At 40.2% G+C, this 16,275-nt stretch overlaps 1 protein-coding gene across 1 annotated transcript in view; it reads right to left on the reverse strand.

Annotated features, from left to right (window-relative positions):
- IL1RAPL2 (interleukin 1 receptor accessory protein like 2) overlaps window positions 1-16,275 on the reverse strand; it is a 359,025-nt gene that overhangs the window by 101,062 nt on the left and 241,688 nt on the right. The window contains exon 5 of the mRNA XM_054388687.1: window positions 3,110-3,184. Within this exon, the coding sequence (XP_054244662.1) occupies window positions 3,110-3,184 (75 nt within the window). The remainder of the gene's footprint in view (window positions 1-3,109; window positions 3,185-16,275) is intronic.

The following is a 16,275-nucleotide window of genomic DNA, read 5'->3' on the forward strand; positions in this document are numbered from 1 at the left end:
ATACAGTATTGTCAGATTAATGTCATACATTTACACAAAAATAAAATTTATAGTCTGAATAAATATTATTTGTTAAAAACCAAGATATAAATGTGCGGCATACTATGCAGTCAAGAACTATAACTACATTGGCCCTAATGCAAAGAAACTCAACAAAAGAAAAGTTTTGGGTGGGTATTTTTTTGGGTTTTTTTGGGGTTTTTTTGGGTGTTCTGGTTTTGTTTCTAGGTTGGCCTACAGATGAAGTGATTATGTGACCTGGTAAAGGATCTGAGACAGTGATATTGTTTTGGGCTATTTCTCTAGTCCTCTGGGATGCTCTTCTGTCCTCCTGTCAACTGTTCTCTCTCCATCTCAAGGAAATACAGAAAACAAGAAAGAAGCAAATTCCAGTTTCTGGTTCTCTCTAACCTTGAAGGGGTTGGGTTTGATCTCTGTCACATTCCAAAAGAAAACAGAAAAAAGCAAAAAGTACATTCATGCTCCTTAAGAAGAACAAGGCAGGCTGGACCATGTTTGAAGCCTGAAGGAACTCTTTTATCAATTGTCAATAAGAGTTGTGCATACCTATTTTCATTTTAATCTTCTTATAAATGCTGAAAGCCAAAAGGTGAATACTGAAATCTGCAACCAGGTCAAATAAACTTCTAAATAGTTAGGCCACTGCCTGGAGTTCCAAAAAGATTTTGCATTGCATTGTGCTAATCATTAAGGATAAAGATGGTAAATAATTATTAATCTCCTCTGCTTATAGACCAAAGACAACTACTTCTTTAAAGATTAGTTTTCCATTAAAAACCTAAAATAATCTCTGCAGAACAAGTGATGGATTAAATTTCATTTCTTTTGTAGTTTACTGGCATGTTCTTGCTTGCACAGCCACTGAGAAAGAAAGCCTATTGGCTGCTTTGACTCCGTGGACTAAAGGCTCTGTAAAACATTGAAACTTCGCTTTGATTTCTAACAAAATACTGAAGAAAGTCACTTGCTCAGAACTCCTGGGAGTTTAACATGATTCAATTAAAAAAAAAAAATGTATTCCAGCAGATGACCTTACATAAAACTTTCTCTTCCATTACTATGCTGCAATCAAACATTCCTTTTCCTGCAAAGCTCTGGTACACAGTGAGGGTCTGCAGCACACTGCAGAAGTCTGCACAGGCTCCCAGCCCACAGGTGGCTTACATAAGACGAAGGTACTCCCTGACAATTTCCTAGCTCTACCTATTTGCTGTTTAAAATCAAGAGGGAAATCAATGAATTTCATTTTATGTTAAAGAAAAAAGTTCTGGTTCTTTCCTCAGCATTAATCTTTTACACATAATATGAATACAGTTTAGTGGCAGTAACCAAATCCATTACCATATGAGAAAAAAAATAAAAGCACTGTATGTAAATTCCCTGATCTTAGGGGACAACTAATGGATTACATTCCAGCATGTGAAGATGCAAGATTTATATTTCCCTCTAGAGATACTCCAAAATCCTATTACTGAGCCATATCTCCAAGGAGAGGAAGGGGTTTGTTTGTTTTCATTTTTTAATCAAACCTCTTTTTAATCAGTCAGAACAAAATGTTTTCACGCAGAAAGTCAGTGCAAAAACAACAGAGTCCTGATGGAGCTGGGAAACTTGGAACAGAAAGTGAAGATGGAATAAAAATGAGGAAACAAACACGTGTACTTTATTACAGAGATGTATGCAGGGACAGTTTGCTCCCAAACGAAATAATTAAAAAGTTGACTTTTCAGAAGATGGACTAGGAGACTGATTCTAGTCTTTTGGACTCATCCAAACTTCAATGCCTGTTTTGCTGCTAATTCTGTTGGGCTTTTGACTGTGTCTTCATACCCACTTTGTGTTTTCCCCTTTCAGAATCAATCTCTGCTCAGCTATAGACATGTGGATCCTGTGGAGGGAAGCCTGAACACACACACACACACACACACACACGTTCCTGTCTGCAGAATTCATCTGGCGCTGGTTGCTTCCCTGACCCACTGCTGTTGGCCTTGTGCAAGCTCTTACAAAATCCTGAGTGGACTTAAAGATTAGCTTTCTCTCATAAAACTAAGATCATCTAAGGTCACAAATGATTCATATTCTCATCGTGAGTCAAACACACACACTCACAAATTCAAGCCCTATTTTAAATACTTCATAGCATCTTAAGTCCTTCACTGAAATTGTTAGGCACCTGGTTCAAGAACATGCCTTTGTACTCAGCTCAAGTAAGATGCTGTAGGGTTTCACAAAAACAAACAGCTTTACCACAACGTTATCAGACCACTTAAAATGGTTTGTTCTGACCCTGCTTGCCTTTAAACACCATTCAAAAGAAGCAGAGCTCAAGAAAGAAAACGCCACAGCTTCGGCACAGAGTGAATAATCCACATCTGCAACGTATCTCTTGTAATTTAAACTCGTGGCACTACAGTCCTCAAAAGCAACTCCAATTCTGCACCTCAGAATTAGAAATCTGTTTTCAACTCATTGGAAAGAAACATCTTTGAAACTTCAAAACCCAGTGGTTCTTTCAGCACCAAGAGGCCCCCCTGTTCCCTAAAGTCAGCAGAACTCTTTAACATTAGACTTTCTTGATATGGGAGAAAATACAGGCTGCTAGTTGAGATTCAGAGATGTGCATTCACAGAAAAATATAACAGGAATGAGAAAACAACACAAGCATTTTAGTCAAAAGCCCTTTCTGATGAGCATTCAGAAGAACCCAAAAATGTGCTGGTTTACATTAACTTTTAAAGGAATTAACATTTCTTTTATGAGAGTATTTGTCTTAGGACAAACATCAACTGATCAATACAGCACCAATGTAGACATCTATTACCCTATCAATGATATCTAAAAAAAGAGCTGCAATGCTTTACACTTAATACCAAAAGTAACCAATTAGTACTGCCATCCCTTGTCATTACACAAGTTCTTTCCCTTCAATTGCCATAGCAGTAAATTCTACAGTTAAACATGAGAAGCTGCAGATTGATTTGCATGTAATAACAGTACCACTAAACCTTTCTTACCACTTTCAATTTTTCCTCATCTGCTACCAGAGTGGAAGTTTAGGATCTATTATTCCCAGAAAGGGACTTACCCAGCTGGACATCTATAACAGTTGGCTGGTTCTCCATGGGGAACAATGGCTTTGGAGGTTTGTCTGTGAGTAAAGCTAGAAAAGAAAATGAGAAAATGTAATGGAAAAATTGAGAACAATGACTGCAAAAGAAAAGCTCTGTCATGTAAGCAATCAAATGTTTGTACACTTCTTGGCATGTAAACATTTATTACATCATGTGGCTGTTACACTGCCAGTGTGTATGACTGCTTTCCTAGTAGCTGTGGTGTCCCACTGAGTCAGCAGAAATAAGCTATTTCAAGAATCACATTTTTAGCACAAAGTAGCAAAACAAACCTCATTTCTCACTGATAATCTCCATTACATAATAACTAGACCAAGCACTTCAAATTCTCACCTACAATTGTTAGCACATTTAATTAATCAGAAATGCCAAGCAAATCTATTTCAGTGTGACCAGTCCCAACATGTCTTTATGCTTGCACAGAACAATGTTTAGATACTCAGAAAATTTGCACTTGATGTTTTCCTGATGAACCCCAGCAGCTTCACACCCAGCTTACACTCCCACCCAACTGAGTGGGGCACCTGGACCCTCTTCTCAAAGTCTGAGTGCGGATCCTGCCTTCCACCATACAGAAGTATCTTCATCTGAGAGTAAAAACTATACCCTAGCCTGCTCCTGCCAGGTGACTGCTCAAGCCATGCAGTCACAGATAACCTTCTACTGAAAAGTCACACACACAGACCTCATGACCTGGTTTGAGATCTCAGTGCCAGGCAGCGTAAACAGTGAGTTTGGGCTGGCTTGAAATAAACGACTGAGAGATGGAGATGAAGAGAACTATTTTTAACCAAATACAGCATCTTGCATCACATGAAATTAAAGATTTCAAAATTACTTCAACATTTTTTTAGTTAGAATTCATCACCTGAAATAATTTGACCAGAGTCTGTAAAATGCGTTTCCATTTTTTCAGTAAAAGACCGAGGCAAATTTGCCCTGATCTCCTCAGCACTCACTGATTTGTAGAAAACAAGCCTCCCCGAGGTTTGGTTACCCAAAATGAAAGGTGCCCATGGCTGGAGCAGCAGATCTCCCTGCACCGAGTGAAGGGAGCTTGAGCTCTGCAAGCTGCTAGCCTGTGCTCCCAACTCAGCCCAAGCCACTGGCATTCTACAAGGACTCCTCTCCTCAAGTCTGCTTCAGCATAAGGCAATGGTTCAAAACCCTCTCCCCAGGGCTTTCAAACAACCCAACTGAGTGGCTGAAGCAGAGGTGCAGCAGTCATGTTTCACTAATATGGCTCTGATAACCAGCTATCAAATGACAGCTATATAAAATTGGAGGTAGCTGAATTATTCTGCTACCAAAAAAACCAAACCAAACCAAAAAACCCCAACAAACAAAAAACCAAAAAACAACCCACCCTAAAAACATGTTCACATCTCCAGAAATACCTGCTTGATTTTGTTTAGAGCTGACACTATTTTTAAAACTCCTTAAGAACTTATTGTCAGCACTACCCACTTCCATTTAAATGAAAACAGGGCTCCTTCCAATGGTGTTACAGCCATGCTTCGCTTATCACAAAATAGGCATTTCAGTAACAAGTCAGCAGCCAACACTGCAGATCAAAATAATGTGTTCGTACAGTTTACCCACAAGGGCAACACAGGAATCTCCAAAAGTAATTTAATCAGCCTGTTATTATGACTAAAACCACAAGCAGGGCTCAGAATGAAAAATAAACGGGAAATTCTGTGCAGTTCAAAAATTCTCATCCAGTCAAAGTCACAAGGCTGACCCAGAAGCACCATCAAAGCTACCTGTACTATCACTGTTTCTGGCAGAAACCAATAATTAATTTGTTATGTTAATGACCTGAGTCATCTGAATGTCATTAGAGAATAAAACGAAAGTGCTGCCAAAGCTACATGCATAAGTCCAGTCTATCTACTTGCTTTTTAAGGAACTTCAATCCTAACCAAAGCTAAAAACATCTAAGTAGGAGTTTTAGGCATCAAACCCAAGGGACGTTGGAACACGTTTCACTGAGTTTTAAAAGCAATGCAGCCTTTTGAATTGCTAATTCATCATAAAATCTCATTGCATCCAAAGGAAGATGGAGAACTATTTCTCCAGCTTCTACACAAATCCCACCCTAATTCAAACGACGAGCTTTTCTCCAAGCAGGTGTGACCCTCAAGTGAGAAACTTCAAGAAAAGCTCATTCCCAGCATTCCAGGGAAAAAGTAAATTCTCCAGGAAGCCCCAGTACACTGAGAGCCAGAACATTTGGTAAGGAGGAACATGAGAGCAAGAGTACATTTTCAGTATGGACATTTTTCTTTCCAACCAAGTCAGTAAGAAGCAAGAGCCACTAGACTGGAATTACATTAGTGGAAATAGAACCCACTGCCAGCTAGAAGGCTCTCTTCAGAGGTATTAGTTGCCATTTTCTCACCACTCATCACAGAAAATTAGAGGTAGTATTATCTGGTCCTGACATCTGCTGTAGGGGAATCTCATCATTAGAGTCACAACCTGACAATATTGCTTTGCTGCAGATGTGGTTTTGCTTTCTTTATTTTTTTTTTTATACTGTCTAGGCAGACTTCTTCAGAATGTCTCCTGGAAGGAGAGAGGAAGAGGAAGTACTTCAAAGACCTTAAATATTTAACAATATTCTCAACTGCTTCTTTATAATTGAGGTCAGTAACTTCTTAAAAGAAGTTATTTAGAACATGCAATTTGGCCTAGGAAGTTCAGACTAATTAGGAAGGCAACAAAATGGTGACCTGTGTCTGAAGGCAGAGTCCCAGATGCTCAGCATAAAGAATAGCTACTGCAGGACACACGCAGCTATTTACTGCAGCTTCCAGCAACCTGCTGCAAAACGTGCTGGAGGGAGTGGAAAGGTCACAGTGGTTGCCAAGGGTTTGGGGGATCTCAAACCATTGCTAACAGAATCAAGCTCTTTGTCCAGACTGAGTCAGAACAAGCAAAGCACTGGCCCAATAGAGGACTCCTTCAGGAGACATGATGATGTGTTTAAAGCTCAATCACACATGCAAGATCTCATAAGTAAAGGCTGGAATGGAGAAATAGATCAGCCTGAGGATGCAATTTGAAATAACTTGATATACAGGATAAATTTTGGGTTGTGTAGAAATTTGAGGGGAAGGAGTTAAAAACCCACCTGGCCAAAAAACTTGCATCCCAGTTGAGTGTGGTCCTGTGTACTTCGTGAAGTTTCACTTTTTGGTATATTATCAACACTTCCCCCCCCTCCCCCCCCCCCTTAGCTTTTTTCCTTAGTTTTTCAGGATTTTAATTGCTACCTTTAAGCTTTTCTTGTACTATTATTTTTCATCCCTGGTACTAAATTGTTTTCTCTTTGCATTGTAGGATGTGGAGGAAACTGGCTAGGGTACCTGCATCCATACCATGCCAGTGTGCTCAGGCTTTCCTTGCTTAATGGTCTTACATCTCATTCCTACCTGTACCACTTGCAACCCAATCTGACCAGGGCTTCCCCATTACCTTTAATTTGCAGTCTTCAGCTGTCTCCTAAATGGGCTCTCCTGCATGTCACACTTGAAACTGTTTCATTTTTCCATATTGTTCTTGGAGAGTAATCACTATAACAAACTGGCAGCTTGTCAGAGCTGAAAAGGCCCAAAGGGATTTTGAGTCTAGAAAGCAATGAAACTGCTGGCTCTTCAATGTCATATGTGTTTACAGAAAACAAAAGCTATTCTTATTTTAGAGGTCACCTTATGAGATTCACTTTTAATCCTTCTTAAAACAGTAAGGCAGCAGAAGATACTCTCATCTCACAAGGGATTCTAATCTTTCATGATCTCTCTACTTGACAGAGGTCCATAAACAACCTTTATTCAACTGCCCACTCCTCTAAGACAAGTTTCTTTAATTCTCAGAACAATTTTATAGATGGGCAACACTGATTTCCAGTCTTGTCATAAGGGGAAGCAGAATAAAAAGTTAATGCTATTACTATATCAACAGGTCTTTAATAAAGCTAACAGTATTAGGGGTTCTCATCTCACCTTTACTTCACCTCCCACAAAACTACTTTAAAGTAAACCAATAAAAAGCATTGCAGACACTTTTCCCATTATTAGAGGTACAGCAACAGTTTTAGAAAGAAATGGATATCTACCTCATTAACAGGAAGAACTAGGACAGAGCTGTCTACATTTTTTCCTCCCAGGCCCCTCAAAACATGCCACAGCCCCAGACTGCTCTGAGCAGCAATATCTACATGGTGAAGCCTCTAGAACATGGATGATATTTGATTCCCAAAACAATGATTCCTGTGGCCACACAGGCAGACCTACCTTTACAAGATACAAGGTCTGATGACACAGTACACTTTGGATTTTCTTTGCCTTTCCTTGCTGGTCTATGACTTCATCTCATGAGCAGGCTGGGACAGCTTTGGCTGCCACTGTTTATGCAAGTGTCAGCCAACACAGTACACTACTGAATTAAGACTGAGAGGAGGGCTCACACAGGGCTTCTGTGCCTTCTCCCAGGGTAGCACCAGCCTATCCAGAGCACTGCTTGAATCACAGGTGCTGGATGACAAGCTGTAAAGACCTTTCTTTACCCAGCAACACCTGGCAACACATGTGCTCTCCATAACAGCCTAGTAGCCATAGCCAGAGGCTGATTACACACTGCTGTTTCCACCTATGCCTATGCTCACCCCATTGGAAAGTAACACAAAAACTTTAAAGCAGTAGTCAAGTTGCTGTGACTTCAACACCTTTCGTGGGGGTTTTCCCTAAGACATGTAAAAGGTTCTGTGTTGTACACATCAATGCAATGATCTGATCCCCTGCAACCACTCATGCATATGCATTTTCTTTCCCAGGAAAGGAGAGATCACCTGATACTTTCAGTCTCTCTTTTTCATAGGCACATGGAACATGCTGCCCTAGGAGAAGCACCTTAGCATAATAGAGACCTGCAAAAGGTTGTTCCCTCCAGTTAGCTATACAGCGATCTTTTGCAGACAAGAGAGAGCATGACTTGATGCACGAGGTAGTATCTAGCTACCCACAGGGCAATGTCTAGCTACCCACTGGACCAACTGAAGAAAGAAACAGCCTTGAAGGAACAGCTCCTGCTTCTAAGTGCCAATGCAGAATAAGAGTCTGAGGCTCATTTTTCCCCTCCACAGCTTTACTGTTTCAAAATTTTCTCATTTCCTATTCAAACATATATACAGCACACTAATGAGTTCTCTTGAAAAGGCACAAAGCAGTTTAAAACAAACAACCTTAGACATCATTACTCAGAGATAAGCAATAACAATTAGCTAGAAAAACTACCAGACATCTCAGCACCAGATCCTTCAGTTTCTTATATGACACAGCTGTTTCCCTACACTATTTCTTACCTTCCTTCTACAACAGCTTCACCTCACTCTCCCCATTGCAGTCAGACTACTTTTACAGCAACCACAGTAAGAGACAGACAGCCCAAGCTGCTGCTACAATGAATACAAGATTCTTACTATGTTTTTTGAGCACTACAGCTAACCAACTTCTGAATTCAATGCATAGCACCTTCCCCATGTGCCATGCAAAGACATGTTCTGAGCTAACAGGCATCACCTGTGCTCCAAAGGACCTGAACTGCTACCAGTGTGAAGCCAGACAGCACCAGGGTCGTGCACTGAAATGCAGCTGCTTGTGATTTGAAGGGCTTCTTTCTTGTAATTCAGCACGGCCTGGGTGTTTTCCAGACCAGACAACTCTTTAAGGGAGATGAAGGCAGAAGGCTAAAAATATTAACTCGTGTGACTAAGAACTGGTCAAATGCTGGGGAAGGGTTGACTTCTTCTTCCTCAGGGTGGATAATGACTTTTCCTCTTCTTATGACAAGCACCCAAAGTACATCTGTTGTTCTGTAATTTTGCTATTGATGTACCTCCTGGAGCTTTGTTCATGTAATTTGCAATGATGAAAGGAAAATTTATCCAAAGCTGAAGCAGAATGCAGGGAATCTAACGAAATTGCTTCCCATCTTCTATGAGACAATTACATGCCAACCTACTTCCTTCAATCAAAGGATCTGGCATTTTCCCACCGTTAATTAACACAGAGCCTCTAGTACCATTCAATCAAGAATCTGGCTAACCTTTTGACAGCAGAACTGATCTGTTTGAATAGCATCCTCTGGGGCAAATAACAGCATGCCAAATCCTTAATCTGAAACCAGCTCATACCCAAAGTTAAGCTTTTGTTCACTCCTAGTTCAAATATACATGGCTTCCAGGCAAGGCTTAGATCTTCTTCAGCATCTAAGGCTCTTGGCAGTGACATTGCAACTTTCACGCCATAGATGAAGATGAAACTAACTGTGTGCAAAAGGCTAAATCAGTATGTTAACCAGAGGGCACATGCTGCTAAGAGAACCTCACTCTGATGCCTTCTGAAACATAAGTACCTAACTCCCTTTGGCTAATCTGAAACCCCAGCTTGTGCCAACAGATTTCTCAACGGCTGGCAGCAAAATGCTTCAGGCCTGACCTGCTATTGCTTTATCTTTTACATTGCTGCTTACACCTATGCAAATATATGAGCCAACTGTGCAGATGTAAATGTAAATGTGACAGCTATAGTCTTGGCTGCCAGGGACTGCATTGTGCACTTGCAGAGTTAAAAGCTTGTCTGAAGAGCAAGGGGTTCCCAACTGGACTTGTAATAAGTATCCTCTGTGGAGTGAGCCTCTAACACCTGTTCCTAGTGAGTCCTGCTATCAGATCAGAATGAATGCTTTTCATTTTCTTGGCACAGCAGCAACTTGCCACACAAGGTGAAAAACAGCTGAGAACTACATAAAGCAACTCACTCATAAAAATGCAACTCTGTGAGACTATGTTTATATGGGGACACTGTTCCCTGATTAGCTGTATTGTAGTGTATAATACAAGTCAGTCAAAACACACTTTTTCAGCATTGGCCTATTGTGCTGCCTTTCCTTCACCTCAGTATCAAGCTGACAAAATAATTGCACCTTCATCCATCGTTTACTGTAACAGAAATAAAGTCATTGCAACAAAATGTTGTCAAAGGATAAATGTCTCCACCTTTGAAAATAAACACTGAACACTTACTCTCAATGAACTCAAACTCAATAGACTCAGAACTTGTGTGGAAGCCAGGAATCGTTAGCCAGTGCCAATTTTTTCTCTATTTATTACTATTCAAGCACGAAATGCATCTTTTGGGATAGGAGGGTGAAATGATACAGCAACTGGATGTCTCCCCCTCTGCCACCATCAACATGAATATCCCTTTTTTGAAAACTCTACCTAGGATCAAGAGTGCCTTAATGCACTGCTTGGCCTGCCTCTGTGGGACAATTTTCTGCACTAGAGAGTTTAGCATTTTTATATTAGTGGTAAATAATTGAAATTCATCACATGAATTCTTTTTACGACATAGAAAGAAGGACAACACAATCACAGTTTTAAGGAAGATGCTGTGTCCATGCTGAAATGCAGCTCACAAGGGAAATGAATTTTGAGGCACTCAAACACTCTTGGATCATTACTGGTGTTTTTGATTCTAACCCATTAAATCCTCAATGACTTGGAACAGACCCATGCCTAACAGGTCAAACTACTGGCACCATGAAGATGCTGGCCATGACTGCAGGCCCCTTAACTTTGAGAGCAGTTAAAATCCTAAACAATTAGCTGTGTCTGTCCTGCTCTTGCCAGCTGCTCCCACAGCTTCTGCTGCAGGCATGACCTTGCAGCCCATTGTAACTGTTTAAAACTAGTAACAGCAGCTGGCAATTCAGGTGTGAAATCATTTCTGAACAAGAAGTCTTGCTGCCAGTCTCCTCATCTAAGATGTCTTCAGCTACTGTGCACAGGATGCTATCGGAGTGCAGAGAGATAGCCAAAGTGCTTTGGAGAGAAGAGCAGGAGCATCAGGTACCAGATGAACTCTGTTGAATTTATGGAAATGTTAAGAAAAGTAGAAATTAATCAGGTTTTGGTTTTGTGCTCTTCCAGTTTTCAGATTTGTGAGTAACCTTTTTCCTTCTTACAAGGCAATCATGTCGTGTAGAACTGTAGAATACGAAATGGTGAAATTCTAGTGGAACTTAGGCAACAGAATATGACTTAGGAGGACTCTGGTAAGGTGGAATAGAAATAATAGCATGGATTGCACGTTACTGAAGCACAGATGGCAAAATCCCACAAGGTACCCATCACGAAGTAATTACAACAGGGCCGAACACTTAACACCACTGCAATGTACATGTTAAATGCCAGTGGCAGCTGACTGTTAGGCACCTGCTGCTGTGAAACATACAGTGACACTGGTGGCATGGTTACCATCAGGGCCATCACTAGAGTCATCACACGGCAAGTGCCAGAAAGTAGAAGAATTCTGCTTTAGCAGGGCTCTCATGATACTGATGCTATCAAGTTTTCTTACTCCTGTGGTTGTCCACACACCTTTCTTTTCACTGCATTTCTAAATTTCACAGATTGGATTAGATTATGCATGATCATTTTATTCCTTCCCTAATGTGGATCATGCAGCTTATTTTTATGAAGCAAAGATGAGTTTCCTCTGAAGGAGAAAAAAAATGTAATAAATTTATACTAAATGTGAATTACATTTCCCTGCAATATAATTCATGAAAATCTCAAATGGACTGTGCTTTATTTAATGAACAAAGTGTATTTAACACAAAAGACACATCATCTCTTCTGCACTCAAAATGCTTCTCTTGGACTTCGAGTAGAAGTAAGATGCTTGAAATTAACCTTTATTTCAAGGAGATCTGCAAAGAACACTTTATGACATTTTATCCTTTGGCTTTTTTAATTCTTTTTTTCTTTCTGTCTTATAAAAAACTAAAGAAGTGGTGACAGATGAAGCCAGATCCCATCATCCATCTTGAAGGGACAGCTGGGGACTTTGCATGCAAATGAAAGCTATCATTCTTGTCAACCCAAAGCCAGAGTACCAAAAGCCTGTAGTCCACAGCTAATTAATATTCCATGATCAATTTTACCACTCATGCACAGTGAACCCCAGCAACATGAATTATCATAGAGTGGAATTTATGCATTGTTTCAAAACTCAAAACAATCCATTATTCTCTGAAACTGAAAACATCATATTAAATACAGATAGTGCTTCTAAAAAGAGTTATTGTGGACAATAACAACAGCTGAACTAAGTGTTAAGAACCTATGGTACTACAGCCACACAAAACAATGAATGCCCTTTTGGGGGCTGAGAAGAGCTGTCTCCAAGCTCAACAGCAGCCTCCAGCCAGTGCACATCCCAGTCTGGTGAAGGAGAAGAGGGCACCATTTTGCCATCTCTCTTAGTTTGGTACTTCAGGCAACTGCATGACTCACCTGTGCCCTGAGATAACCTTTGTTACAGACTAAACATCTCTGTGTCCTTTTTCAAAGAAAAGAACAGAGCTACTGAAGATCATTACAAATATATTTCACTTGCAGTCTCAAAGGCAGTAGAAACCGTTTAAAACATGTACATGGTTAGAAGTTGCATGGTGTAACAGTTCAATCTGCTTTGATGTTCAGCAGGACCATGGCAATTTCAAAGCAGCCACACTGCAAACAGTTTTGAGATGGAATTTCAATTGTAAGTTTTTTAGATTAAAGACATTCACAAGTAAAAAAATGTGGGCACTTCTGTTAGTCATATCTCACCAGTTGATTTTGCTCCAGAGGGGTTTAATGAGCAGGTTCCACCCTGCCCTATCCAGCCTGTTAATTTTGATGCATTCTTTGGATTAGGACTCTGGCTTCCAAAGCTTGCCACAAGGATAAAAAATATTACTACATTTGACAAAGAAAACCTTTCAATAAAATGTTTATGTAATATTCATGTGGGTCCTTTGTTTCCAATTTGCCTTCAAAACCTGCAAAACATATTCCACCAGGTTTTGATACTTTTTTACCACTGCAGAAATTGTAAATGGCATTATTCACTCAGTGCATGTAGTGCTGTTAAGAAAAAATTGGGCCGAATCATGTCATTATTGGTTGGATGAGCAGGAAAATGAATAAACCCAGGCATAATATAGGCACGTAAAAAAATCATAGATACACTTGCTAGTGTTTATACTGCCTCATGACTGAAGATCAAGAAAATGTAAATCTTCTGATAAAAGACATTGCTTTAAGAAATGAAGCAGACAGCTATCCCATGAAATCTGTCATTTTATCTGAGGCAAAGGATTTAAAAGAATTAACAAAAAAAGTAGCATGCAAAGAAATCTCTGGCGGGACGACCTATTTTCAGAGCCAGCACTGCTGCCTCTCACCACTTTCATCAGAGTTTATACCAGCTGATGGGAAGCAGAATAGCTCCCTGGTGATCAGTGTGGGACCTGAGTCTTCCAGTGTCAGCTACTATCAAACACAGGGAAGTTTTCTGATCCAAGAGTGCAATTTCTTTTTCACAAAATTACACCAAATGCACAAAGCAAAAGATGCTATGGGGAACTTCATAGCTTTGAGAACCAAGTTCCAGATAAATGGTTCACATCCCAAGTCACCCCCATGCATCAGGTTTACAGAAGGCAGCTACTCAACAATAAAGATGTAATATTTTAAGACTAGCGCATGACTTGAAAATGTTTAATGGAAGTGGAGATACAAAGAGTGGCAAGCAAATCTCCAAGGGAAACATGATTTAAGGCTGCACATAGAGCTATACCTACAAAAACCACAAGGACAAATGTCATTCCAGTGCCCACTGGTGCATCTCTGTGCAGCACTGCTAACTAGCTCAGCAGAAGAATAGAGAGGAACAAATTAACTTCCTAGTGAAATAACTCCAAGACTATGGAAAGACTAAAAGCAATGGAAAAGAGTGACGACATGGCCAAAAAATGTCTTTGAGACAATACTTGTTTTGAATCTGTGTCTACTGCTGAGCACATTGTCAACACACTAGAAGTCTGTATCAGAGAAGCATAAAATCAACTTGATAGCAAAGTAAGTGATGGACTGTACCTGTCCCACAGGTCAATTTGGGTACAGGTTATACTGTACACAACAGAAACTGCAGGAGGGCCCAGCTTCCAAATCCCCTGAATTATGAGATTAAACAGTTCCACAAGCACTTCAAATGGCTACAGATAAGGATTTAATCCTTTAGTATATTTCCTCCGTTCTTTATTAAAAGATGAAGAAAATCTTTAAATCAAGAAAAAACAGGAAAAAGCCCCAACCAAACCAGCAAACAACAAACCAACAAAACAACAATGGAAAGAGCCAAAAAACCCCATCAAGCAGAAAGAGGTGAGGAACCCAATCTATTTTCATTTTTTAAGTCAGTGCTGAGTTTCTCCTCAGCCAGGCCTATACATACAAAGTGGGTGGGAATGGGAGCTCTTTCTCCCAGCCTTGGTAGATAAGGCAGCACAAGCTTATCTATGCACCATAGTGCATAGATGCAATAGCAATGGGCTGCCCAACTCCACATATACTCCACCTGCTTCTGTCTGAACTGTGTCTGCAAACAGGCCTCTGAGAGGGGGTTTCTGCTATCCAGAAATTTCTCCCACCAACTGCCAGGACAGAAACCAGCACTGCTCCTACCCCTCAGACACTGCAACACTGTTGATGAAGCAGCTTAAACCAGAGATCACTTTCCTCAGCTTCTACATTTCTCTGCTGTTCTCAGAGGACCATTCATTACCCAGCTTTCAGGTTTCCCACCATGTTTTCCCCAGCAGCCAAATTGAAGTTTTGCACCAGGAATATAATTTCTGAGAAATTTTTCATGAAATTGTGTCAGCTTGCTGTAAGGAACCTGCCTAACGCTTCATTTTCCTGTTGAAAGTGTCTTCTGTTTGTCATGTGTTGAAACAATTTAAGGTTTTGCTTTGACATCTTCAACAAGAGAACAAGACGAGTCAATCTGTTCTGGGTAGTAACTGCCATTCCATTTCAACGACATCCTTCAAATCAAACTCAACACACCATTTTGACTGCCATTTTATGTCTTATCTATGATTATGTGGTACTATTGCTCCAGCTCATGGAACAATATTAAAGCATCAAAGTCACCTGAAGAACATTTCCCCCCAGATTTTACAATAATGCCACCATAAAACTATCATTTCTGGCTGAAACAGTATTCTCAAGTGGCACTCCTCAGGTGTGCCTTTGTGAGGGCATTTTTGAGAATTTTGGCTTCTGTTCCAAAGTAAAATGAAAGCAAAATCAGAGAACAAACAAACAAAAAAATCAAACCCCAAAACATTGAGTTCTTTCTAAATAATAAATAAATCAATCAATTTCTGACCCTTTATTTCTGACCTTCAGTCCTAAAGGATGGGACGGCTGGCTGATGAAGCAGCTGAGCACAAACTCAGCAGTGGCAGCAATAGGAAACAGAAAAGGCTGCATTGTCACATCCATCACACAGTGAGTGTGATAACCTGCTCCAGCTACATGGGGACTGCTTTACCTGCCACCTGTCCCCACCTGAAATTTTCTATCCATTTTGTTGTCTGCTCTAGAATGTGTTATGCAGTACATTCAGCACTCTCTAACCAACACGTAGATGTCCATCAGCTCCTTCTGATGCACAACAGTTCTCGATCATGTTTTATTTATTACATGAAAAAGATTATGTCTTATTCATCAAGTCTCTTACTTCAATTCTAAGGTCTGTTTTCTAGAAAAACATTTTAAACTAAAAAATGTGAGATGCATAGCTAAAGAGCATGACAATGTCTCAAGAGGCGAACAATGTTTGGATTAATAATTACAGAACAAAGTATTTTAACAGTAATATGGAGATAATCTATATATGGGTGGGAAATATCACTTTCTCTTGCAGATTTTAATTAATAATTAAAGAAAACCTTCATGTGTCAGCACACTTGTAAAACAGGCACTTGTAAAGATCTACTACTTCTCTACAAACTATGTGATCACAGAATCACAGAATGTTAGGGGCTGGATCATCTAGTCCAACCCCCCTGCCATAGCAGGATCAACTATACCAGATTACACTGGAACACAACCAGGCAGGTCTTGAACACCTCCAGAGAGGGAGACTGCACAACCTCCCTGGGCAGCCTCATGTTTCCATGGAACTTCCTATGCCTCAACTTCCACCCATTG

Source organism: Indicator indicator, chromosome 17 (assembly GCF_027791375.1).
Source record: "Indicator indicator isolate 239-I01 chromosome 17, UM_Iind_1.1, whole genome shotgun sequence".
Classification (NCBI taxonomy): Eukaryota; Metazoa; Chordata; class Aves; order Piciformes; family Indicatoridae; genus Indicator; species Indicator indicator.